Below are 25,953 nucleotides of genomic sequence, written 5' to 3' on the forward strand. Positions count from 1 at the left end.
ATAACAGATTTTGTGTTACTTTCATGCATTCTTCCCCTGATACTCTTCCTGTATGCAGGCCGGAGTTTGTGACCATCACTTTTCTTCTTCCCGAAGAACTTCTTTTACTGTTTCTTTCAGGGCAGGTACACTAGAGGTGAAGTCCCTCCGTTTTTCTCTGCCTCGGAAAGTCTTTATTTCTCCTTCACTGTTGAAGGATAATATCACTGGGATGTAGAATTCTAGGTTGCTGGGTTTTTTTTTTCTGTCAATGACACTTTAAATTTCTATTCACTCTGCTGCCTGCTTGTTCATGAGGAGAAGTCCATCGTAATTTCTATCTTTATTCTTCTTTAGGTTTCTCCCACCTATGCCCCTCACCTCCCCCTCCATCCCCAGCTTCACTCAGGATTTTCTCTTTGTTTCTAGTTTTCTTCAGTTTGCATATGATGTGCATATGTGTAGTTTTTTGGTACTTATCCTGGTTGGTGTTTTCTGAGCATCCCAGATCTGTGGTTTGCTGCCTCATTAATTTTGGAACATTCTTGGCCATTATTACTTCAGATATCTCTTCTGCTCCTTTCTCTCTTTCTTTTCCTTCTGATATTCCAAAATAGGGTATCCTATTCTACCTTTATTTATCAACCGTTTCCCACCATTGTTAGATGTTCTGGTCCATTTTTTAAATTCTCCCACCATAGTTGGATGTTCTAGGTGTTTTGTTCCTTTGTTTGTTTTTATTCTCTTTTTTCCTCTTTGATTTTCCGTTTGGGATGTTTCTGTTGACCTGTCTTCAGGCTCAGTGATTGTTTCCTTGGCTGTGTCCAGTCTACTGATGAGCCCGTGAAAGGCATTCTTTATCTCTGTTAGAGCATTTTTGGTTTCTAGCATTTTTTTAGAGTTTCCATCCTTATGCTTACATTGTTCTCACATGTTGTCTACCTTTCTCATTAGCGCCCCAAACGTATTAATCATAGTAATTTTAACTTCCCTAATTCCAAAATTTGTGCCGTATATGAGTGGTTCTGATGCTTTGCTTTACCTCTTCAGACTTTTTTCTTTCCTTCACGTTTTTCCTTGCCTTTTAGCATGCCTCGTAATTTTTTTTTTTTTTTTTTTTTTTTTGCGGTACGCGGGCCTCTCACTGTTGCGGAGCACAGGCTCCGGGCGCAGGCTCAGCCGCTCCGCGGTATGTGGGATCTTCCCAGACCGGGGCACGAACCCGTGTCCCCAGCATCGGCAGGCAGACTCTCAACCACTGTGCCACCAGGGAAGCCCCTTGTAATTTTTTTGTTAAATGTTGGATACCATGTATTGGGTAATAGGAACTGAGGTGAACAGGCCTTTTGTGAAAGGTGTAAATGTCCATTTTACTAGGAATTGGACACCGTTAACGACATTGTGTTTAATGTTTGCTGTAAGTGTCAGGGGCTTTGGGTTCCTCTGGTGTTCTTGGGGTCCCTCTGTTGTCTGTGGGCTTTCCTAAGGACCCCTCCTTAGCTCGAGTCTGCATCCTGCAGATGGTTTAGTTGCAATCATCCCCTATTGTTGTACCGGAGTCCTGTTGGTGTGGTGGTGAGGTGTGGGAGAGGAGCATTCTGTAATCTCAGGGTCTTAGGGGGCCTTATGCTCGGGCCTGTGACCCACCCCCCATAGGTGAGACAGGAAGGCCAGAGAGGCCTAGAGTCAGAGAAGTGCCCTTTCCCCAAACTTACTTAAGCTACAGGTTTGTTGTGAGACCTTGAAACAGTTCTTCCTCTTCTTGAATTAACAGGGTTTTTTGGTTTTTTTCTATTTATAAAACAAGGATGCTTATCAGCATGTGGTCACGGAGGCTCTGTCCATTTCAAAGTACTGTGGTCCTGTACGTGATGCCTGACATACATGCCTGTTTAGCAGGTACTTACTGTCATGTTGTGTGTGTGCTGAGCCCTGCAGAGGAGACATAGTTAGCAATGTCCCTGCTGACGTTTGCCCTGGCATTTTTTCCCTCTAATTACAAAAGTAATACCTGTTTTATGTAGAAAATTCAGGAAATAGGGGGAAGATAAGCCATCCATAATTTCATCACATCAGAATGCAACTTCTAAGATTGTGTATACAGTTGACCCTTGAACAACACAGTTTGAACTGTGCGGGCCCGCTTACATGCAGATTTTTTTCTCTAAAGACATGCTACAGTACTGCATGGTCCAAGGTTGGTTGAATCCATGGATGTGGAACTGCAGAGGGCTGACTGTAAAGTTATACATGGATTTTCCACTGCGTGGGGGAGATGAGCATCCATAACCCCTGCATTGATTAACGGTCAACTGTATAATATAAGGGCAGGATAATGGCGTTTTAATGTAAGTAGGAAAGAAGGAACACTTCTTTTCTGGTAGAGGCATTGGCAACTGCAAAGGCTCCGTGGGTGGGAGTGAGCTTGGCACGTTTAGGGGATGGAAGGAGGGCACCCGGCGTAGCAGAAGGAGCAAGACAGAAAGCTGAGAGAGGCAAAGGGGGTACATTAGTTTCCTGTGCTGCTGTAGCAAATTACCACAAACATGGCTCCTCGAAACAGCAGGAGAGTGCTGTCTCACAGCTCCGGAAGCCGGAAGTCCGTAATCAGTATCCCTGGGCCGAAGTCAAGGTGTGGGCAGGGCTGGAGGGGAGAAGCTCTCCCTGCCCCTGTCCGCTTCTGGGGCTGCCTGCAGTCTGGCTTGTGGCTGCACCACTGCAGTCCAGAAGACCAGCATCTTCACACCCGGCTCCTCTGCCGCTGCGTCACCTTCCCCTCTGTAAAGTGTCCCACTGCTTCCCTCTTGAAAGGACACGTGTGATTGCATTTAGTGCCCCTGTTTAGTACGTAGGATAATCTCCCTGTCTCAGAATCCTTACTGCATCATACCTGCAGAGGCTTTTTTTTTTTTTTTTTTTTTTTTTTTTGCCTTCTTTGGTGGGATTCACGGGCTCCAGGGGTTAGAGTGTGGATATCTTTTGGGGAGCTGCTTTTCGGCCTACCACAGGGGCCAGCTGAAAGAACGAGAGTGGCGACTTTGGCTTGTATTCTGAACGAGATGGAAACCCATCGGAGGGTTTCAGTCGACTCAGGCTACCTTGCATTCTTAAAAAGATCACTCTGCTGTAGGGACTTGTTGGAGAAAACAGGATGAGAGTGCTGTTTTTCTTAAAGTTCATTTTTAGTCCAGCATTCACGAATATCTCCTTGTTGAGAAACTTTCATGTTGTACAGGAAAAGCTGAACGCTCCCTGCCAGTCAGTCCTCTACCTCCTCTTCTGCAGGTAACAGCTATTACCACATGACGTGTTCCTTTTCATATCTTTTCCTGTGTATTTCCACCCATAAATAGTTATCTGTAAAAATAACGTTGCATGGGTTTAATAAAGTGTATCATCTCTCATATATTCAGATCCATGGTGATTTTCATTTACGGACATGTCTTGGAAGTCATTTTCCCTCCCCCTAGTGCTCTGTAGTGTGCATGCACTGTTATTTATACAGTTCCCAACTGACGGACACCAAGATTTCCCTGTTCTGAAGGCTGCTGCAGTGAAGATCCTTGTAAAGCATGCCTGCCTACATGAAGGAATGTTTCACTGGGTTAGATATAAAAGTATCAAGGGTTGTGTGATACTTTTATACTACAGTGGATCCCTGCCAAACAAATTGCCTTCCAATTTATACCAGAAGTGTCTGGGAGTGTTTGTTTCAACTTAATGAAATTATTGAACTTCTTTTATGGACTTTACTAATTTTTCTAATGGGTTCTGTTAATATCCTTACTGATTTATAGACGTTCTTAATATATTCTGTATACTTTTCTTTGTTAGGCTCATTACATTTTTCTCTCAGTATCCTTTAATTTCATTCAGTGTATCTTGAAATTCAAAAGTCACAAATTTTAATATGAGAAAATTATTTTTTTTGTTTTTACAGTTGTGTTTTGTTTTCTACACCAAAGTCATAAACGTAAACTTCTACTGTTACTTTTATAATATTCCCTCTCTGTGTATAGTGTTTATATATATGTATTAGAATGAATGTAGTAGGGATCTGATATTTGGATAGCTACTCGTCCCAATACCATTTGTTGAACAATCCATCCTCTTAGAACTACTTTAAAGGCTAACTTTATTAAATACTGTGTATCACTTAGAAATCTGTCTTTCAGGACTCTTTGCTTTGTTTCATTCATCTCTGTCTGTTCTTTATCAGTATCACAATATTTTAATTAGAATTTTGTAATGTGTTTTGATGTACTGTAGACAAATTTGTCTCATTCTTAGTCAAAGTTGTGTTGACCATTTTGTGCCTTTCCTCTTTCACATTTTGCAGTTAGCTTGTTAAAGTTTATGAAAAATTATTTTGTAATTTCAGTTGATTGCATTAAAGTACAGGTTAATTTGCGGAGAGTTAACAACTTTGAGTTTTTCCATTCAAGAACATAATGTATTTTGGCCTTTTAATATTCTCTGTAGTTTTTTTTTCTTCTATAGTTTTTTTATTTTGAAACGTATCAAACATAAATACAAGAATAGCATATAACAGATCAAACACCTGTGCCCAGCATCAGACTTTATTAGATCTTAACATTATGCCATATATCTCCTTCATATATATATATTTTTTTTAATAATAAAATATTAAAGATAGGAATGAGAATCCCCACATATGTTCCGAGATTGTTTTCCCCTCTCCTTCTTCCCAGAGATACCACTGTCTTGAATATGGTCGAGAGAGAGATCTTTTTATTTGATAAAGTGGATATAATAATATATGTCATGCTCACTTGCTAGTGTTGTTTTAGATAGGTAGATAGATAGATAGAACACATGGTTGTGCTTTTATGTGTTTTGTGAATTATATTGAATGATGGTGAATTATATTGTACAGTTGAAGCACTAATAGAAAAGCTAATAGGATGATTTTTAAGGTGTCCAGAATTCTGTGATTTCCGCCTGTAATAACTGTGATTGTTTCATATTTACTTGTGAATATATCTGACAACAAATATAATGCAGTCATTTAAAAATGTTTTCCAAAATCAGACTTTGTTACCTTCCAGGTGCTTCAGGATCAACTGCAAACTGTCCGTAGTTCCCTGAGAGGTGGTTGTATTCAGCATGGTGTCGGTCAGAGGATGCAGTAAAGTCCCACTGCTTTTGAATGTGCAGTGGATTACGTCCTTGTATTTCAGCCTGCTTCACAATACACTGACAATTCTGTCCACATCCTATTTGTGAAGACCTTCTAGATCATCTTCTGTTTTCATATATTTCAGCTTCATATTTGAGGGTAAAATGCACATGGATGTTTTTAGTTTTTTATGCTTTAAATCTTACTTGGTTCTGTTATAACTTCTCAGGTACTAATGTAAGCGAAGAGGACTTTCTTTTGCTGGAGCTTTTACACTGGTTTAAGGAAGAATTTTTTCACTGGGTGGATGACATTTTGTGTAGCAAATGTGGTGGCCAGACTAAGTCTAGAGGCGAATCATTGTTCCCCAGTGATGATGAGCGGAAGTGGGGTGCAAACAGAGTGGAAGATCATTACTGTGACGCCTGCCAGTTCAGCAATCGATTTCCAAGGTGAGCATCCCGTGGACACTGAAGTCAGAATAATCTCTTATTGGGATGGTTAGAAGAGAATTTTATTAAATCAACTTGTAATCTTCATTTTAGTTATTAGAAGTATATTCCTCTAGGACAGGGGTCAGCAAGCTATGGCTGACTGGCTCAATCCAGCCCACATCCTGTTATTGCAAATAAAGTTTTATTGGGACACATCCATGCTGCTTCAATAGCTTATGGTCTGTAAACTGTTTTCACATTACAATGTCAAGAGTTGAATACTGGCAACAGAGACCATATGGTCTGCACAGTCTAAAACATCTACTGTCTGGCTTTATATAGGAAATGTTTGTTGACTCTTGAATATAAATTGAGTGTAGTCCTAGCAACTTAATGCTGTAAATCTTGTATTTTTATTCTTTTAATACATAAGTTTTAACTTTCTGATAACTTTAATAATAATACTGATAACATACAAAATAATGCTAAAACACTAGAATAATAGTGATCATTGTGATAGTAAATACAATGCTGTACTCAAAATCATCAGATGGAAATATGGAAGGTGAAAGTATGGTATAGGACCATCTTTTTTTTGTTTGTTTTTGGCTGTTCTGTGTGGTACACGGGATCTTAGTTCCCCGACCAGGGATCGAACCTGCGCCCCCTGCAGTGGAAGCGCCGAGTCCTAACCACTGGACCGCCAGGGAAGTCCCCTCATCATATTTTATCTTGAATGACAGAAGTTTAATTAGGGGCCTCTGCTACCAACCTAACCTACCCTCATATCTCTAAATTTAAACTAAGGGAACTGGAACTTTTCTGTTCACTTTTTCCATCCTTTATAAGTCTCTTAGCAGATGTTCTTAATTGACAATACTTGTAAAGTTTGGTTGTATCATCAGGCAAGAAAAGATATCAAGTTTTTAAAATACCTGATTTTGGGGGCTTAGGGACTCAGTTCCGTCCTAATGAGGAATCAGTCCTGTGATATACAGAGTCTAAGATAAACAGAATCCACTGTCCAATAATTATCTAAAATAAGCGCAGGCTATTTTTTCATTCAGCATATGTGTGCACAGGTACTTTGCAAAGATTTGAAGATAAAAGATGTCTGTGATTAAATCCTGTCCTCATAAGGTCTAAGCAGTTGGGTGGAGACTGATAGTGCGTGCACAGGGAGACAGAGGCTAACAAAGGTGTCTGTACCGAGCGTTGTCCTTCTCCCTCCTAACCGTGTGCTTGTCTTACTGTTCGCTGTTCTCTGGGTAGGGCTGGGAGGATGAACACTATTAATCAGAGACCAAGCAGCCTTTCAGGTTGGCACGAGTGTGTTTAGAGGATGGAGGCGTAGGATGCTCTAATCCTGCTGCCGTTACTTCTTCAGGTTAATAGCAACTTCTTCCAGCAACTACCTTACCTAAACCATAAATTCATTTAACTTAGCTCAAGCAAGAGCATCTGCTTGAATGAAGACAGACAGCTTGTCCTTGCAGATATGGTTCATTCACAGCTGACATCGCTGCTCACTTTTCCTGAGTAGCTTTATTAGCTCAAAATCCTTCTCAACACAATATGCAAATTTTGATGTGCTTCAGCTTTATGATAATTTTATAACTGGAGTAACTTTTTAAAAGAATGTTGCAAACACATTTCAAAACACAACTTGCAAATGAGCAGACACCTTTAAGTAATTCAGCAGAATAAAATTTCAATCCAAATGGTTGTTAGAAAGAAGAATAGTATTTTAAGCAAAACTGAGTTCGGCTAAGCTTTAAAATCTTTCTTGAGTTATTTGTTAAAGTTGTTTACCTTTGAAGTACAATGAGCTAATTATACCACTTGTTAGAGTAGCACTAATGCTTAATGCAGATTTCCTAGAGAATCTGCCTGTCCAGATCCTGCCTGTCCTTCAAGGCCCAGTTCAGGATCAAGCCCTCCTCCCCGACCCCTCCCCCATGACACTAATTCTGACCTGTTGTAGGGTAGGTATCACAGTCTGCCATGTATTTGAATGATTTGTGTTCTCTCTTTCCCTCTCTCAGGACTGTAAGCTCCTTGAAAGCTGTACCACTGTTGAATCATTTTCCACCCAGGATTCTAGCACAATGCCTCACATAATCTAGGCTCTTTAATTGTTATTTAAGAATACGAAGTTAAGAAATATTACTGTTTAGCACGGAGGTAATGTAAATTCTTCAGAATGCTTGATTTCTATAATGAATTGAAGCTTTTTGTTGTTGTTATTTTAAACCAGGTATAATAATCCCGAGAAACTTCTGGAAACAAGATGTGGACGGTGCGGGGAGTGGGCCAATTGTTTCACACTGTGCTGCAGAGCCCTGGGCTTCGAAGCCCGCTACGTCTGGGATTACACAGGTGCGGACGCCGTGTGGGCAGAGGCCAGGGTGGTCTTGCTGACTTCAGGATGGGGTGTACAGTCCCGCTTTGTCAGTCTGTGTTTCCATTTGCCTTCTGTAAATAGCAGTAATCCCAGCCTCGTGGGGTTTTTGTTTTTGTTTTTTTTTAATGGGGATCACAGGATTGTTTTTAGTACCCCTAGTATTTTGCCTGGTACTTTATAAACATTTTTTATTAACAATTTATCATGACATTTTAGTAGTGCTGTTTCTCTATGGATAAGAACGTGTGTAATGATGTTCTGTAGAAATCTTCATTTTTGTAGAGATTAGTGTAAAAGATTTAGTAGTCTTAATATACAATAAAATATAATAAAAGCCATGTGAGATTTATATTGCCCTTATTTAGTTATAACTTGTGTCACATGTTAAAACGTTTTTCTTCTTAGATTTTTTAACTTGTGTTTCTGTTACTTTCTTAGGATAAAATGAAACCTTCACTTAATAGTTACTGTTCTCGTAAGAGTCAGATAGAGACCATCAGTAACCAGACATCCTCTGTTAGACCTCTGCTGGCCTACAGTTCCAAAGTGGAATTAACTCCTTCACATTAGCAAACTGTGTGCATTAGTCCTATGGTTTACGTGCTGTTTTTCAATGTGTTTGCCCTTTTCAGAGCTATAGCTCACATTATTTTTAATTAAGCCTAAAACTGACTGTATTAAAGGAGATTTTCCAGAACAATTGCAAGGATTTCAAAGAGAGAGAGAGGGACTTCCTTGGCGGTCCAGTGGTTAAGACTCCATGCTTCCACTGCAGGGGGCACGGGTTCGGTCCCTGGTTGGGGAGCTAGGATCTCAAATGCCGCAGGGCACGGCCAGAAAATAAAAATAAAAAGTTAAAAAAAAAAAAGTCATCAAGAATTGCCCCTATTAAAAAAAAAGAGAGAGAAAGAGAAATTAAAGCAGGTGTTCTAGAGTCTTGTGTGCCACAAAACGCTCACTTGTTAATTAAAATTTAGAATCTTGCATATTATCACGTGGTTCTCATCTTAGGCGTTTGTATATAGTTATTGGAAGTCTTGGTTTTATAAACTTAGCTTTTGTTTTACTCTTTCTGTCACGTCTTCGTCTGTCACTTGCGTAGACCACGTCTGGACAGAAGTGTACTCCCCTTCTCAGCAGCGGTGGCTGCACTGTGATGCGTGTGAAGACGTCTGTGACAAGCCCCTCCTCTATGAGATCGGCTGGGGCAAGAAGCTGTCCTACATCATCGCATTTTCTAAAGATGAGGTAGGACGGAAGAGAAAAAATGCGTTCTAAGAATAAAATTGTTTTTTTCTTTTTTGACAGCCTTTGAAGGTATAATTGACATAAAATAAGCAGCACTTGTTTAAAGTGTACAATTTAATAAGTGTTGTCATTTGTATATGCCCGAGAGATGACCTTTGCAGTTAAGGTGGTGAACACATCCATTATCCCGGGAGTTTCCTTGTGTTCGTTCTCGCTCCTTCTTGCCCCTTTCCAGGCAACCACAGATATGCTCTCTTGAGACTGTACACAATGTGCATTTCCAGAGTTGTATGTAAACGGAATCATATATACTCTTTTTGGCGGGGGGGGGGGGGGGGGGGGTTATTTTACTCATCATAATTATTTTGAGGTTCCTCCATGTGTTTGCAAGTATCAGTAATTTATTCTTTTTGTTGCTGAGCAGTATTCCATCATATGAATGTATCCATTTGCCTGTTGATGGACATTTGGGTACTTTGCAGTTTTTTGCTCTTTCAAATACAGCTGCACAAGTCTTTACATGGGCATATGCTTTTTTTTCTCTTTGGTAAATGCCTGGTAGTGGAATGACCGAATCGAACGGTAGGTGATTAACTTTTTAAAAAACTGGCTCAACTGTTTTCCAAAGCGATGATTCTGTTTTGCATTCTCATCAGTAATATGTGCGAATTCCCAGTTTCTCCATATTCTTGCTAACAGTATGGTCTGACTTTTTCATTTTAGCCCTTTTTAGGAGACGTGCGGTGGTGTCGCGTTGTGGTTTCATTTGCATTTCCCTGAGGACCAACACTGAGCATCTTTTTTATGGGATTGTTTGTCATCCATTTCTCTTCTTTGCCCTTTCTTTTTTTAATTGGGTTGTTCATTTTCTTATTCTTGAGTTTTGAGAGTTCTTCATACATTCTGAATACAAGTCCTTTTTCAGGTATGTGCTTTGCAAGGATTTTCTCCCTATCTGGCTTGTCTTTTTATTCTCTCAGTGACTTTTGAAGAGAAGAAATTGATGAAGTCCAGTTTATCAGTTTGTTCTTTCGTGGATCTTGCTTTTTGATGTTATGTCTAAGAGATGTTTGCCTAGCCCGAGCCACAAGGATTTTCTCCTGCATTTTCTTTTAGAAGTTTTATACTTTTAGTTTTACACTTGTGTCTGTGATCCATTTTGGGCTAATTTTTGTAGATAGTCCAAGGTGTGAATTGAAATTCATTATTTTGCATATGGATAGTGAATTGTTCTAGCACCGTTTGTTGAAAAAGTTATCCTTTTCCACTGAATTGGCCTTGTACCTTTGTCAAAAATCAGTTCTATAATATATTTATATATAATTTATATATTCAGTACAATAAAAATGGAGTGTGTTTATTTGTTGAATTTTGCGAAATCGGCTTTGTAGGTAAGTTATAAACAGCTAAATGTTCTGAAACTTTTATCTCCTAATCACAGTCTTTCTTGGAAGTGTACTGGTTAGAAAATGAATAAAAAGCATATTCTCTTCGATTTTTTTTCCCACAGGTTTTAAAATGTTAAACAAAGGACGGCATTTTAAAAATTCTATTTAAGAATTACATGCATTCTAGGTATTTAGCAAATTAATGTTGATGGTTGTAATCTTATTAAATATTTCTGTCCTGTAATTCGAGGTGGTTGATGTCACTTGGCGATATTCTTGTAAACATGAAGAGGTAATCTCCAGAAGAACTGAAATTAAAGAAGAGTTGCTTCGAGAAACTATTAATACACTTAATAAGCAGGTATGTGATGGGCATTTGGCATTTTTCAGAGGACCTTTGAAATATTATATAATCAAGAATAGCCAATTTTTAACCAAGTGAAGTTCTTCAAGTAGTAGCATTATTTTACTATGAAAAATATTTAAATATTTAAATTAAAATTTTTGAGGACTTGTTTTAAGTATTGTGAGGTGGGGTTTTTTTTTGGCTTAAATTTGTCACATCTCAAAGTTCAGTGAAACAAAATTTCCATATATATACTAGTTGACATAAAAAATACGTTGCCTTATTTTTCAAAGTAATTATGTCGTGAATATAATTACCCACACACTTGTCCACGTAGGGAGATTTCTGGAACAAGGCACGGGAAGTTGTTAACAATGAGTATTTCTGGGAAGAGGACTGGGGGGTCCAAGAGGGAAGTTTCAGCTTTGATTTTATACCCCTTTGGTAGTACTGAAAATTTTTTTTACTATATATATATATATATACACACACACACACACATCTTATTTTGCAATTAGAATAGGGCAGATCCCCTTCTAGTGGTTGAGATTCAGTGTTTCAGCACGTTCACCTGTCTTGAGCTTGGCTCCTTGGGCCATCTGATGATTGGCAAATGCCTGGAAGGGAGAAGAGGTGCAGTTCAGTTCCCCTCAGTTTGTTTCTTCCCTTGGGATCTTAGCTTCTTCAGGTCGGGATACCTTTGTAGTTTTGTGTTGCATTCAGACAGCTGTTGGGGTGTGTGTGTGTGTGTGTGTGTGTGTGTGTGTGTGTGTGTGTGTGTGTGTTGTTCCCTGCTGTCCTCGCCTTTCTCAGCAGGACAGTTGTTTAAACTTAAGCCAGTAAAGGGCATGGGAAGTTGGATATGGGTGTTCAGTGATTTCTTAACATAAAATTTGTAAAAGTATTTTGTTTCCACAGTGTCCTTTCTATTTTCCAAAATTGCATGTATGAAAACAAAGTTGGTTACTTCTTTCCAAGACCCTGTTAAAATACAAATGTCTTAATTATATTCATACTTAGAGATGGACCTCTGCATTCCCCTAATCGTTAATGACAGTTTTTTAAACGTGCATTACAGAGGCAGATATCTTTGTCAGAAAACAGAAGAAAAGAACTTCTCCAGAGGATCATTGTGGAGCTTGTTGAATTTATATCTCCCAAAAGCCCTAAGCCTGGAGAACTTGGAGGAAGGATATCTGGGTCCTTGGCGTGGAGAGTAGCCCGAGGTGAAACGGATCCAGAGGTATTTACTTCATTACAGCCTGATAACCTTCTCACTCTACCACTTCCTGTCCTGTGCCCTTTAGGTACAGAAAAACACGGTTGGCCACGACCTTTCAATGAACTTTGCACGGTAATTATTAAAAAAATGTAAACATTTGAAGAGCACCAATAATAGATTGATGTAGTATAATTACATACAAGAGTTAGCAAAGCACTTAAAATGGGATTTTTCTGTTGTTACCTTACGTAAATTTCTAGGGCAGTTATGACTAAAGTACATAAAGACGCATTAATTGTAAGTGTACAGCTTAACAGATTTTCACAAATTGTGGTTCCTCATGTGACCAGAATAAGAAGTCAGACAAGCAGGTGTCTGAAAGATACGAGTTCCCTTCCAGCTACTGCCCTTCACCTCTAAGAGTGACCTTTTTCCTGGTTTCTAATATCATGGACTAGTTTTGCCTGTTATTGTGCTTTATGTAAATGGAATCATACAGGATGTACTCTTTTGTGGATGATTTGTGTCTCAACATTATTTAGTGAGATTCACACTTGTTGCTGCATGTTTATAGTACATTTATTTTCTCATTGTGGTATAATATTCCACTGCGTGAATATAGTGTAATTTATCCACATCACTATTGGGTATTTGGGTTGTTTCTCGATTTTGGCTTAAAATTGTGCTGCTGTGCTATTTACAATAGCCAAGACATGGAAACAACCTAAATGTCCATCAACAGATGAATGTATAAAGAAGATGTGGTACATACACACAATGGAATATTACTCAGCCATAAGAAAGAATGAAGTAATGCCATTTGCAGCAACATGGATGGACCTAGAGATTATCATACTAAGTGAAGTAAGTCAGACAAAGACAAATATTACATGATATCACTTGTATGTGGAATCTAAAACATAATACAAATGAATCTATTTACAAAACAGAAGCAGACTCCACAGACATAGAAAACAGACTTATGGTTGCCCAAAGGGGAGAGGAATGGGTTATAAATTCGGAGTATGGGATTAAGAGATGCACACTACCATGTATAAAAGAGATAAACAACAAGGGTTCACTGTATAGCACAGAAAACTATATCCAGTATCTTGTAATACCTGTAATGGAAAATAACCTGAAAATATATATATATAGAAATAACTGAACCACTTTGCTGTACAGTTGAAATTAACGCAATATTGTATATCAACTATACTTCAGCTTTTTAAAACTTACGCTGCTGTGAACATACACAGACATGTTTTCAGTGAATGTGTATGCGTTTCAGATGGGTGCCTACCCAGGAGCAGAATGGCTGGATCGCAGCGGTAGTGTGAGGATGTTCGGCTTCAGTGGATGCCACGGAGCAGTTCCCCAGAGTAGTTGTGCCGGTTTACACCCTCCCCAGCAGTAAATGAGACTTTTCTACGGCTCTGCCTATAGTTGCCTGTCTGTCTTTTTCATGTTAGCATTTCTGGTGGTATATAGTAGTGATAGTATTATATTGTGATTTTATTATTTTTTTTAGTAAGAAATTACTTTTTTTTTCCTGGAAAACATAGGGTTTTTTTAAATTTATTTATTTTTTATTGAAGTATAATTGATTTACAATGTTGTGTTTCAGGTGTACAGCAAAGTGATTCAGTTATACGTACATATATATCTATTTTTTTTTTCCGATTTTAAATTTACACTTTGGTGCTGAATGATGAAGTTGAATGTCTGTTCTTTAAACTTTCGTTTATTTATTTATTTTTATTTCTGGCTGTGTCAGGTCTTCGGTTGCTGCATGTGGGATCTTACTGTTGCGGTGCACGGGCTCTTCGTTGCAGCGCGTGGGCTTCTCTAGTTGTGGCGCGTGGGTTTTCTCTCTAGTTGCGGCGCGTGGGCTCCTGTAGTTTGGGGCGCTCAGGCTCAGTAGCGCGGCGCACGGGCTTAGTTGCCCCACGGCATGTGGGATCTTAGTTCCGCGACCAGGGACCAAACCCACGTCCCCTGCGTTGGAAGGTGGATTCTTAACCACTAGGCCACCAGGGAAGTCCCATTCTTTAAACTTTTGGATATCCTCTTTTGTGAAGTCCTGTTCAGTGCTAGGAAAACTTTATAAAGTGGGAAAAATAATAGAACCTGGGTAATTCAGCGGATGAAAATGTGTATTTCTTATTACATACTTGCCTGCATCTGGTTTGGGCTAGAAAGTGTTGTTGCTCTGAGTACTATTATATAGTCAAACTTATTTGAAGATATTATCACTTGATTAGTCTCCCAAAATTAAATAATGAACAATGGAAATGTAATTTCTAGAGTTAGGGACTAGCATTAAAGCGGTGTGCTCTGTAATGGACATTAAGTACAATAGACTGTCCTTTGCTCTTAGGGAGCTTAAAGTTGACTCACTAGAAAGTGTTTAATATAAACGTCTAAGAAGATAAGCAATGAAAAATGCTTGAAAGGAAAATAATCCATCCCAGTAGAAGTATCAAACAGCTCCACACAAAGTTTTATATCTACTTTTTCTAAATTTGCCAGTTACACCTCATTTCTCTAATAAAGGAATATGTCCCGAAGGGGAGAATCATCTCTAGTAAACTTTGTTTACTTTTAAATTTATCCCATCATCTTTAGCTGGCAGTTAGAAGTGTTGGTTCAGCTATACAATTACAAGATCTAATTTCAACAAATAATTCAGATCACTGCTGATGCAGTGCAAGTTACAAGTCTAAATCTAAATGAAGCCAATTGAAAAGAGCTAATGTAATTCACAGCTGTGTTCAGTTTAAAATTGGGGTATTTAGGTCTTCGCTTTTTCTTTTTGTGGATGAGTGCGCTTCCTCTCGCATGGCATATACATTGATTAAACTTTAAAAATATGAATTGGGTCCTATGCCCGGATTGTTTTCCCTGATGAACATTTTTTAAATTTCTCAATTATTGGAGACCGTATTAGGGCCGTGGATTTCAAAAATCATTTTCCTGTTTACAAATAGATGTTTGTTTTAAAAGTCTGTCCTAAAAAATTAGGGAACTGTATCTTGAAATCGGTTGGAAAAAGAAGGAAACATTGGTGATATTTTCATAAAGAGAAGTTTTGTATTAATCTTATATTTTAAAGAAATTATGAAATATGATATATTCAATAACGTATATTTTTCTTTTCCCTTTGGTAATTAGTTATCCTTGGTAAAATGGTAGACAATGCTACTTTAATATTTTAATTCCATCTGGGTTATGTCAGCACTCTGAAATATCTTTGATAGAGAAGAGAAGAATTGAGAAGTATTGTTACATGCTCGTTTTAAAGTGTAGTATACTAATTCATAGTTAGAAAATCACCTTCTAAAAATAATAAACTGCCCTTTTTTTTTTTTAACCTTATCCAGGTTCTGCTAGGGAATTATCTTGTTTATACATTTATAAATATTTTTCTCTTTCCCTCTCTAAGATGTTTTATATTCTACTTATTGATCCTTGTACATTTGAAGTTTTTACATTGTGTACTACCTAGTTCCCAATGTTTAACAGGAAAGCATCACCTACTATTTTGATTGATTAGTAAATTGATTAGTTAGAATCAAGACGTTGATACAGACTAGAGCAGTGGTTCTCAACAGTGGATGACTGCCTTCCAGGAGACATCTGTAATGTCCAGCGACATTTGGGGGGGTTCCAGCTGTGAGGGGCAGTACCACTGGCATCTGGTGGGTGAGGGGCCAGGGATGCTGCCGAGCAGCCTGCAGTGCACAGGGCAGCCCAGCCCCGCACACCACACGCTGCTATGCTCACATCTGAGCGGGAGGGGACGTTGTGTCGGTGCCACAGACAGGCGTGGGACAAATACATCCTCTTCCTCAAACCTGAGATTCAACCGGTGATTTCAGGCGACTGTTTTACATTAAAATAAACATTTATTTTGTAATAGAATGCAAAATTTGCCTGGAATTTTAAGGTGAAACAGGCGTTTTTGTAGCAATTTCACATGTGCAGAAGATTGTTTCCAGCTATACGTCCCAGGCACTGTCCTGTCTTCGAGCATCAAGAAAGGACCCTGGTGAAACGGCTTTAGGCTGAGGCCTGAAGGGTGAGAAAGAATCACGTAGCTGGAGAGTAGAAGGAACAGCATTCCAGACGGAGGGAACAGCATGTGTCACGGCCCCATGGCAGGAAGCAGCTGGGCCTTTGTGAGGAACTAAAGAAGAAGTAACACGGTGCGGGTGAAGAGACCGCAGAGAAGGGTGCCGTGGGATCTGGTTGGAGAAGGAGCACAGGACAAGCCACGTGGCCCCTGGTAGCCCTGGTAGAGGTGTGGCGTTCCTGTGCAGTGAGAGGTCAGTGGAGCCAGTTAAGCAGGAAGGTGAGGGACTTCCCCGGGGGGTCCAGTGGTTGAGACTCCGCACTTCCACTGCAGGGGCCATGGGTTCGATTCCTGGTCGGGGAACTAAAGTCCCCCCATGCCATGTGGTGCAGCCAAAAAAAAAAAAAAAAAAGAAAGTGATGTGTCCCAATTTACATTTTTAACGATCACGTTGATGACTGTGTGGAGAGGTGAAGAGTTGAAAGCTGGGAAATCAGCTGTAGGAGAGGATTGCAGCATCCAATTAAGACGTGGTGGTGGAAATGAAGTCATGTTGACACAAAATCCGAAAAGTGTAAGTCAGCTACAGTTTATATTTCTTGTTTTCTGTCTAGTAATGTTTGGTGCTATGTCAGCATCATCCTGTTCATATTTAATCTGTAAAATATTTTCCAGATTTTCCAATGGCACCAGTTTTTCATTTTCAAGTTGAAGGAATCTCTTAACCACTATCCATAGCAGTACCTCTCTATGTATCTGTTTTCTATTATGTTGAAAAGCTAATTCTGCTTTCTTTTTAAGAGTAAAGAAACCCTGTTCATCCCCTCTGAAAACGAGAAGATTTCTAAACAGCTCCACCTTTGCTATAATATAGTAAAAAATCATTATGTCCGCATTTCAAGTAATAACCAAACCATTTCTGGATGGGAGAATGGTGTGTGGAGAATGGAATCCATATTCAGAAAAGTTGAAACAGACTGGAACATGGTAACGTAATGCATGAAGCTGTTTAAAACTTTAGTCGTTGTTTAAACAAATATAGATTGGCTTCATTTTTCAGCTGTGCATAATGTGAAAACGGATATCAGAATTACTTTTAGTAATGCTTGAATTTGTAAAAGAAGATCCTGCTCTCTGTTTAATGAAATGTCCATTTGAAATCTCTGTGTTTATATCAAGAAAGTATCCATTTTCATCAAAGAGGCCGAATTTAATTCTTTCATGGGGAAAAATAATCAAGTGTATGACCAACTCATGTGACTAGTTTTTGCATGAATATGTAGAGTATACTGTTATCCACTTCCTTCATAGATGTGTACTGATTGCCTGCTACGGGCAGGCTCTTAGGGACTGTAACCCATTTAGTCCAAAGTCCCAAGAGCTAACCATCTAACACGCTTCTGTTTCATAAGAATGTCGATGATTGAGCGGCGATATTGGTTATTTCTTCTCTGTTTCCTAAAGATAAAGGGAGAAATGGATGGTGTGACTGTAGTAGTTCATTATACCAACTTGTACATTGTTGTCACTTGTTGTCTGGAATAAGAGGCTTTGCTTTTAGACTGCCCTCCCCCTTAGGCACACACACCAAAAACAAGCTCAGAGCAACTCACGTGACCTCAGTAGGTCTGACCATATTATTGATGGGTTTCACTGGAGTGAATGAGCTTATAGGCAGCTTTAACTTGCCCCCTGAAGAGTGAGAAGCTGTTCACTTGTAAGACATAGTGAGTAGATTTAGCAGGTGAGTCACAGATGAACAGCTGCTGGTGTTCGTGAGCATCTACTACATGCCTATCACTGTACCAGCCATTAATCAGAGTACAGAGGACATACAAAGGTAAGGTCCCTGCTTTCTTCCACCACCACCACCACCCCGCCATAGGTTTTTGTTCTGAACTTACCTTGGTGCTTATTTTGACCATCTTTTTGTATTAAGCCAAGAATGATTTGTAGGCTTATTGAGATTGTAGATGGAGGAATTCTCTTCCTTAGTTAAGGAAGGGCATAAAATGTAATACAAGATAAAATTTAAAGCTTCAAGATATGTGTATCTGTAATTGACTCTTCTCGCTGATGAGAGAGGATGAGCTTCTTCTGGAAAACCAACCTTACCTGAAGAATTGCTCTGAACAGAAAGCAGGAGAGGACAGACATGGCGTTTACCCAAGGACTAGCGTGTGCTGAACTGGAGACAAGGCATGCCTTGCGCCCTGACCACCGGCCTGGTGGAGAAGACAGCACTGTGCCGAGGAGCAGGGCTAGTGTGTGGCCTGCTCGCGTCCTGCTCCCGCGTTTGCTCATCGGCACACGCGCGCCGAGCGCCTGCTGTACCCGGCACGGCTCTCACCGCGAGGACGCGCAGGTGAAGGTGCCACCGGTGTCGGCCCTCACAGTCCAGGAAGCGTGAGCAGCCACGACGCAGGGCGCTGTAACAAGGACGGCAGGGCGCTGTAACAAGGACGCCAGCGCGTTGCCATGGGGACTCCGGGAGGCTGGCAGAGCGCCACAGCGCCGGCGCCGCTGGGGCTGCGCGCGGAGAGCGGAGTAGGTGCTCGCGAGGCAGGGCCGGAGCGTGCAGGGCAGGGCTCGCTTCCAGACCTCTGAGTAGACGGTCGTGGCCGGAGCCGGAGTGTTGTGTGAGAAGGCTTTACGTAAGGCAAGTGAGGTGTGAGGGCCATTAAGTATGAAACAAGAGCCTACTGAAGCAAAGTTTGTGCCTTCGTATGCTTTTACGAGGGGCCCCATTTTTCAAAAAGCCGAACGAATCCATTCCCGGTTAAAATACTTACTACTAAATGAAGAAGAATGCTGGAATTGTAACCGCGCTTGTAGAGGCTAATCGCTCCGAAGTCATATGTCGCCATTTAAAACATGAATTTTTCGCCTAAATCAACCTCTGTCGTTCTGTTCGAGGGCGCCCCTCGCTAGGGATTCTCTAACTCGGGTAAAACTAGAGGCGCATTCCACTCAGTAATCGCCACGCTGGAGTCACGGTGGGTCCCGTGCAGCCCGTCTGTGGGTGATTAGAACAGAACCTTACGCTCTCACAGTGGCAGCCTCCCGGGAGCACAGAGGCTCTCTGAATTTTACTCCTTAGCAAAGACACTTCAGTGGTGTCTGGATTTGAAGGGAACATAAAAAGCTCAATCAAGAGTCTCCTTTTTAGGAGGCAAGTAATAACACCCTGATAAAAGTGATGTTAGTGGCTTCCTGACTAGTCTCCCTGCATTGCCCTGGTCCCTTCAAAGATGTTTTTCTGGCTACAGCATGGAGAACGTTTTCAGAACCCCGTTCGTTACTGAGTGCTCTCAGGGTGAGAAGCAGCTCCGGTCTCTTGAGTCTGGCCCTCACCTTGCACCACCAGGCTGCCCCCTGGCTCTCTGCATGCGCTGCCCTGCCCCCCTCCCCGTGGAACCTCGTTTCTTTCCTTTCTGTGGGACTAACTTATTCTTATCTTTAGGACCTAAGTAAGCCTCCTTCCGTCCAGTCCCGGCCAGCTGGTTCCTTTTACCCTGTATTGACTCGTGGCATCATGCCCCTCCCCTTCCTGAAGTTTATTCTACACTCTCTCCTACCGGACTGTAAACATTGCCCGGGCAGAGACCTTGTCCTTTCCTACTCACTTCTGTGCGCTCAATATTCACATGTCTAGCATAGTGCCTGATACGTAGCAAATGTTTAATAAAAAAGACGGGTGGATGTGAGAACGAGCGCTTGAGTGTGTACGGCATAAATTCTGCGGCACCCGAGGACCACGTCGAGCACCACAGGAGCTCTGTTCATTCAGACTGTGCCCCGTGGATGTTCCTCAGTACTTTGCAGTTTTGAGCAGTTTTGTCATTCTCAATGCCACTAGAGTCACGTTAGCCCTTTCGGGCGCACGGCGTGATGTCAGGAATTGACCCCTTCAGCCATATGGCAGCCGTGTGCCCTGTCATACTCTGTGCTCGGCACTTAGGGCCTAGTGGTGAGTTACGAGGTGCACCCAAGGTGAGCTAGGCCTGTGTAGGAGGAAGACACGTGGACCAGCTGTTTCGGTCAGCAAGGTGGGTGCTGGACGGACGTGGGCCCGTGTGTGACACACGAGGAAGAGCCGCTGCACCTCACGCCGGAGCCCGGCAGAAGAAATGATATCCGAGGGGGCGGCAGAGGGGAGTTTCTCAGAGAGGGGCGTGAGAAACAGTGTGCACACGCACAGAAGCGGGAAGCACCCGCACCTTCAGAGAAGAGGAAGCAGTCGGGAACGCGGGGAGAGCAGCGGGGAATAAGGCCGGAGGGGTGAACGGTTGTCAGGCCCCAGGGACTTTGATGACCTTGCACTTATGCAATAGGAAACCTTGCAGGAGTTCAGGCAAAGGAGGGCCGTCATCACACTGGCCATCCAGAGGCCACCGATGGAATAAGTAGGAAGCATAGTCTGGAAAGATGTAAATACAGTGGGAACTGACAGTGTTCACGTTGGACCTCAGTTGAAAAATTGGAATAACCAAAAATAAGATTCATGAGCCAGAGCAGCTTACTAGCATTCGATTAGGGTTTCTTGAAATACAGCTGCTCTGCTGGAGATCTGTAGGAATGACTGACTGCGCTGTGAACTCAGAGTTCATCTCAGCAGCCGCGGCAGAATGAGAATTTTAAGTGTGTACTAAAGAGCAGCTTCAAACAGTGCAGTGCAAACTGAACCTCCAGGAAACCATAACAGCCGGCTAACCAGCCTGGCGTATTTCTCATGTGATGAGAAAATCTTGAAGTGCAGATCTTCCCAAGAATGTGAAATAGGGAAAGAAGCTGACGTGCAGATTGTTCACAGTCTTGAGGGTAGTGGTTGCAGCCACAACCCGCAGGACCCGTTTCAGCAGGGTGCATGGCAAGCAGTATAACTGAGATCTGAAGCCACAGATGCACTGGCCTCATTCCTCCCCACAGGTTGTGTGTGATGTGCTTTCGTTGTCTACAGATGCCAGAGAGGGGCCAGGGTGGATCACGTACAAATTAAAAAAGCCAACAGGCAAAACATTTGTTGAAGGTAAATCAAGAAGTTCGGAACGATCAACAGTTACAAAAATGCTTTTTTTCCCCTTTAGAGCAAACAGTTGCCTGTTTGAGAGGTTATAAAGTATTTTTTTCTCCTAAATAAATTTTAATTGCCGGTTCTGTTGGTTTTACACCTGGACAGGACCACAGTTGGAGGTTTATGTAAATCCTGATGTTTTGGTACATTTCAAAGTGCCAAACTGAGTATACATAGTATACTATGGAACTGAGTATACATAGTGTACTCAGTTCCCATAGTAACATCCTACAGTCTCTAAAAATGCTGAGTTAAATAAGTTGGTTGAAGTGCTACAGACAGAATATGTTGCGTCCAAAAGATGACATGAATTTTCAATATAAATAGGGTCTGCTTTATCTCCATACGCTGTTTCTTTAGCCTAAGAGAACTTTTATTTTCTCACAGTATGCTTAAAGGTTTATTTAAACATCTAAGAATTCAATGATGGATTTCACCCTATCCTTTAACGTTTTAGAGTTGTAAAAACTGATGCCTTCAGGACTGAAAAATGTAAGTCTTAGAAAAAGCAATTTTCAGACATGTTCAACAGCCATTATAAGCCTTCTGTGACAGTTAAAAACAGTTCTAATTAGATTGTCTTCACTTTCTACTGTGATCAGGTATTGCTTTTCCTTGTGTACCTGTAAGACTTTTCTGTCATATCTCAAAATTAGAAGCTTTAAGAAAGAAGAAGAAGAAAAAAATTTTGGCCCAGACTCACGTGATATAATTAAGGCAGTTCTTGGGGGTAAACTAGAACTTTGAAGTTAGCTTGACTTCAGCCTATCGTATTTTATATGCCCACACTTTTAGGGGGGCATTTGAAGCCACTGAGCTCTGAAAACACACAAGACACAGAAGACAGGTATTGAGACATAAATATATTTGCCCCCTGTCTTTCAGTTTCTTCCCACCACCTTTCTTCCAGTGACCCCTCTGTCTGGCTCTTCTTTCCCAGGTAGCCCCCTTTACCAGCCTCTCCTCTGGAGGAGTAATTACATTATGGATAATCCCTAGGTGCCCAGGAGTTTAGTGTTGGTGAGACTAACAGCTCCCTGGCAGCTTTGCTGCAGCCCTGAGCCCAGGCTCTCCATGCACACAGCTCTCGGGGGAGCGAGCAGGAGGCACACACGCATCCGAGGTGCTAGGGTGAGGTACCCGGGACCCGAGTGGGGCAGGTGACCGTGCAGACAGCTGGGATGGTTGTACGGGACAGCAGCAGGCGCTTTATGTGTTTCTGGTCTAAGGAGTTTTAAGTCATCTTCCCTGGAGAGTGATTGTTTAACGGTTTCATTGTCTCCAGCTCACTGATTCTAAAAACTCAAATTAGCCAGCATACTTAACCTGGAGGAAAACTAGGTAGAGGTTGCCGAGCAGAATAGCATATCCACAGCATGCTAGCAGTGACTGACGTTTTACTTGATGGCTGAGGGCTAGAATAGGAAGGAGTTGGACATTTCCATGGCAGGTGTGTTTCATGCGGTACTGCCAGCTACTTGCCCCCGAGAAGTAGATTAACTGTCTCTGAAAGAACATATGTGTGTGTGCGCGCAAGTTTCTAGTACTTAAATACTGTTTATTAAACCCCATAAATCCAGAGCCTGTGCCCCCAGAGCATTTATGATTTGGTTAAGTTAGATAATACAAGCACACCTGAAATAAAACAGTTATATTTGGGTCACGGAGTATTGGCGGTTCAAGGCGGGATGCACTTGTGGAGGACCATGAAAACTGCGAGTTTGGATGTCATGCAAGAGGCAGGTACTTGCTGTACGTTCTAGACCAGCAAACCATAGGAGGCAGTGGGATGTTAAAAACATTAATTAGGCAGTTGCAGAAAGATGAGTGTAACGTCATGACCGAAGTGTTAAGTGCAGTAAGACCAAAGGAAAGGGTTTTCCGTTTTTTTTTTTTTTTTCAAGACTTATTTCAAAGAAATGCATGGATTATTGTGGGAGTTTGGACATTAGGGATAAATGACTAAAGAGTCAGGTTCTCAGGGGTTCAAGCCTGGGTGAGTGGGCCAGGGCTGTGGACGTTCAGTTTTCACGTCAGCACATTTGAAGAGTGTGGATGAAACTGTGAAGGGAGCTGGACTGGAGGCAGCGGTCGGTCTGGACGCCTTAGGGAGGACATTGACGGTGGTCACAGCACTGACGGTGAAGGCCTGGGCAGCATCCTGTTTAGAGAGGCTTGCGGGGAGCATGGACTTTTAGCCTTGTAAACCTTTCCCGTTGCTTAGCACTGACTGAGGTATTTGCTTGATTTAGAGGATATGGCCCATCTCATTCTAGGAAAGCTTATCTGAAAACCCAGGCTTAGAAAAGAAGATACATTAAGGAATAATTGCATTTAAAAAGACTCTTCATTTTCAGCAGGATTCATCATAAAGTTCATTTTAAATAGCTGGACTGGGGACTTCCCTGGTGGTGAAGTGGTTAAGAATCCGCCTGCCAATGCAGGGGACACGGGTTCGAGCCCTGGTCCGGGAAGATCCCACATGCCGCGGAGCAACTAGGCCCGTGAGCCACAACTACTGAGCCTGTGCTTCAGAGCCTGCGAGCCACAGCTCCTGAGCCCACGTGCTGCAACTACGGAAGCCCGTGTTCCGCAACGAGAAGCCACTGCAATGAGAAGCCCACACACCGCAACAGAGTAGCCCCCACCGGACGCAGCCACAGAGAACCCACGTGCAGCAACAAAGACCCAACGCAGCCAAAAATAAATAAATAAATGTAAAAAATTAATAAATAAAAAATAAATAAATAACTGGAGTTGGTAATTTAAAAGAGAGTATGATTTACCAAAATTTTGGTTAGCATGCAGCCTTAGGGCTCTACTTATTGAGGCACCTGTATTCAAATAATACCGTACATCCATAGCAAAAGACGCTATCGCAAAGATTGCTAATAAAATGAAAAATTGTTAGCAGTAAAAATCTTTTCAGTGGGGAAAAGTTATGTTTTAAATAACCATTTGTGCATAGTTCCTGTGGCAATAAGACTTTGACTACATGTGTTTTTCTACACTGTTTGATTATCTCTGACAGTTCCTTTTCTCCCACCTACTTTATAGGTGTATTTAACCCGAAAGGAAGGATCGTCTTATGCTTACATTTCCTGGAAGTTTGAATGTGGGTCAGTTGGCCTCAACGTAGATAACATTTCCATTAGGACAAGTAGCCAGACCTTTGAGACAGGAACAGTACAGTGGAAATTGAGATCTGATGCAGCGCAAGTAGAGCTGGCGGGCGGTAAGCATTTGACGGGAGAAGTAATCATGAAGTGTGTGTTCAGCACTCTGAAGGGTGATTGTGCTTATCTGAGATGTAGTTAAGAGTTTTCCTTAGCCTAGAGTTATTCACACTGTTGCAGTAAAAAAAAAAAATTTAAGTTAAAACCTGTAGTTTAACCTCATTATTAATAGTAGGGCTGATGTTTTTCATTGTGAAACACAGATGGAAGGAGAAAACATCATTTCTTTTTTCAGAGGACACATTTCCTCCATAAAGAATAATTTGTATTTATTTTTTAAGGGTTGATTTTTACCTATAAGGCAGGTATGTCAAATGCATTCTGAAACTGCCTCTTTATGTTCTTACCAAAAGCAAAGTGTTAATTTTTTTTTTCTCCAACAGATAAAATTCTTCGCTCCTATCATGATTTTTCTGGTGCCACTGAAGTTATTTTGGAAGCAGAATTAAGCAGAGGAGATGGTGTTGTTGCTTGGCAACACACCCAGCTGTTTAGACAAAGCTTAAATGACCCTGAAGAAAATTGTTTGGAGATAATTATAAAATTCAGTGACCTTTGAGAACCTGAACATTATAGAAAAGCTGGCAATAATCAAGGACATAGCATGTTCTAAAGTAGTCTGTTGGTTCCGTGCATGCTTAGATGGCAGTGTTCTACCCCCTGCTAGCATATTTCCTTGTTGGCTATCCATCGTGTTAACCCTCATGAAAATGTATCTTTTTACTGTGGACCCTAATGAAACCTTGAATTAAAAGCTTCCTTCCATATGTGATTCTGATTTGGAGTGAAGTCTTACTGCGCCACTATGAGATTTTAACCTAAAAATTGTAAGTATGGTTTTAAAAGTAAAATGAAGGTATTCGTGATTAAATGCTATTCGTGATTATGATGACATCTTAAGCTAATAATAGTAACTTGACAGTTTCTGATCATTCTGGCATTAATTTCTCCATAAGTAATTGAAATGGATTTCCTAAGATTTTTAAATTTTTAATAAACGTGAAAGTGTAGTATTTCATAAGTTATAGAGCATGAAAATTTTTATGACTGTAAATACGTACGCATTTAAGAAATAAAATGAATTATTTTGCGTTATATCTTTTTAGTGATTACTTTGGCTAAATAAAAATCATAAGTATGCTAAACATTGAAAACCCCTTGAATAGACAAGAATTATGAAAACAGTTAACACTGCATAAATTCAAAGATACATTATAAATCCATAATATGTGGACACTTCTGAAAATGCTTTACTTTTGAGTTTACTTTTGAGTATTTTTATCTACCTCATTGAATAAAATGTTTATTCTTGACTTTGAAACTATGTAACTGGGATTATTCAGTGTGTATACACTGTATCAAGAGTGTGTGTGTGTGTGTGTATGTGTGTGTTCCATGTAACCTCTC

General features: G+C 40.9%; 1 protein-coding gene across 2 annotated transcripts in view; it reads left to right on the top strand.

The window, feature by feature from the left end:
* Positions 1 to 25,105, top strand: part of NGLY1 (N-glycanase 1) — a 62,238-nt gene extending 37,133 nt beyond the window's left edge. The window contains exons 5-12 of one of the 2 annotated variants that reach the window (XM_065876636.1): positions 5,349 to 5,571; positions 7,811 to 7,932; positions 9,060 to 9,205; positions 10,844 to 10,954; positions 12,018 to 12,182; positions 17,038 to 17,223; positions 24,368 to 24,545; positions 24,930 to 25,105. In XM_065876636.1, the coding sequence (XP_065732708.1) occupies positions 5,349 to 5,571; positions 7,811 to 7,932; positions 9,060 to 9,205; positions 10,844 to 10,954; positions 12,018 to 12,182; positions 17,038 to 17,223; positions 24,368 to 24,545; positions 24,930 to 25,105 (1,307 nt within the window). The remainder of the gene's footprint in view (positions 1 to 5,348; positions 5,572 to 7,810; positions 7,933 to 9,059; positions 9,206 to 10,843; positions 10,955 to 12,017; positions 12,183 to 17,037; positions 17,224 to 24,367; positions 24,546 to 24,929) is intronic. The other variant, XM_065876637.1, reaches the window with a different exon arrangement.
* The last annotated feature ends 848 nt before the right edge of the window (positions 25,106 to 25,953 follow it).

This window comes from Phocoena phocoena, chromosome 4 (assembly GCF_963924675.1).
Source record: "Phocoena phocoena chromosome 4, mPhoPho1.1, whole genome shotgun sequence".
In the NCBI taxonomy this organism is placed as follows: domain Eukaryota; kingdom Metazoa; phylum Chordata; class Mammalia; order Artiodactyla; family Phocoenidae; genus Phocoena; species Phocoena phocoena.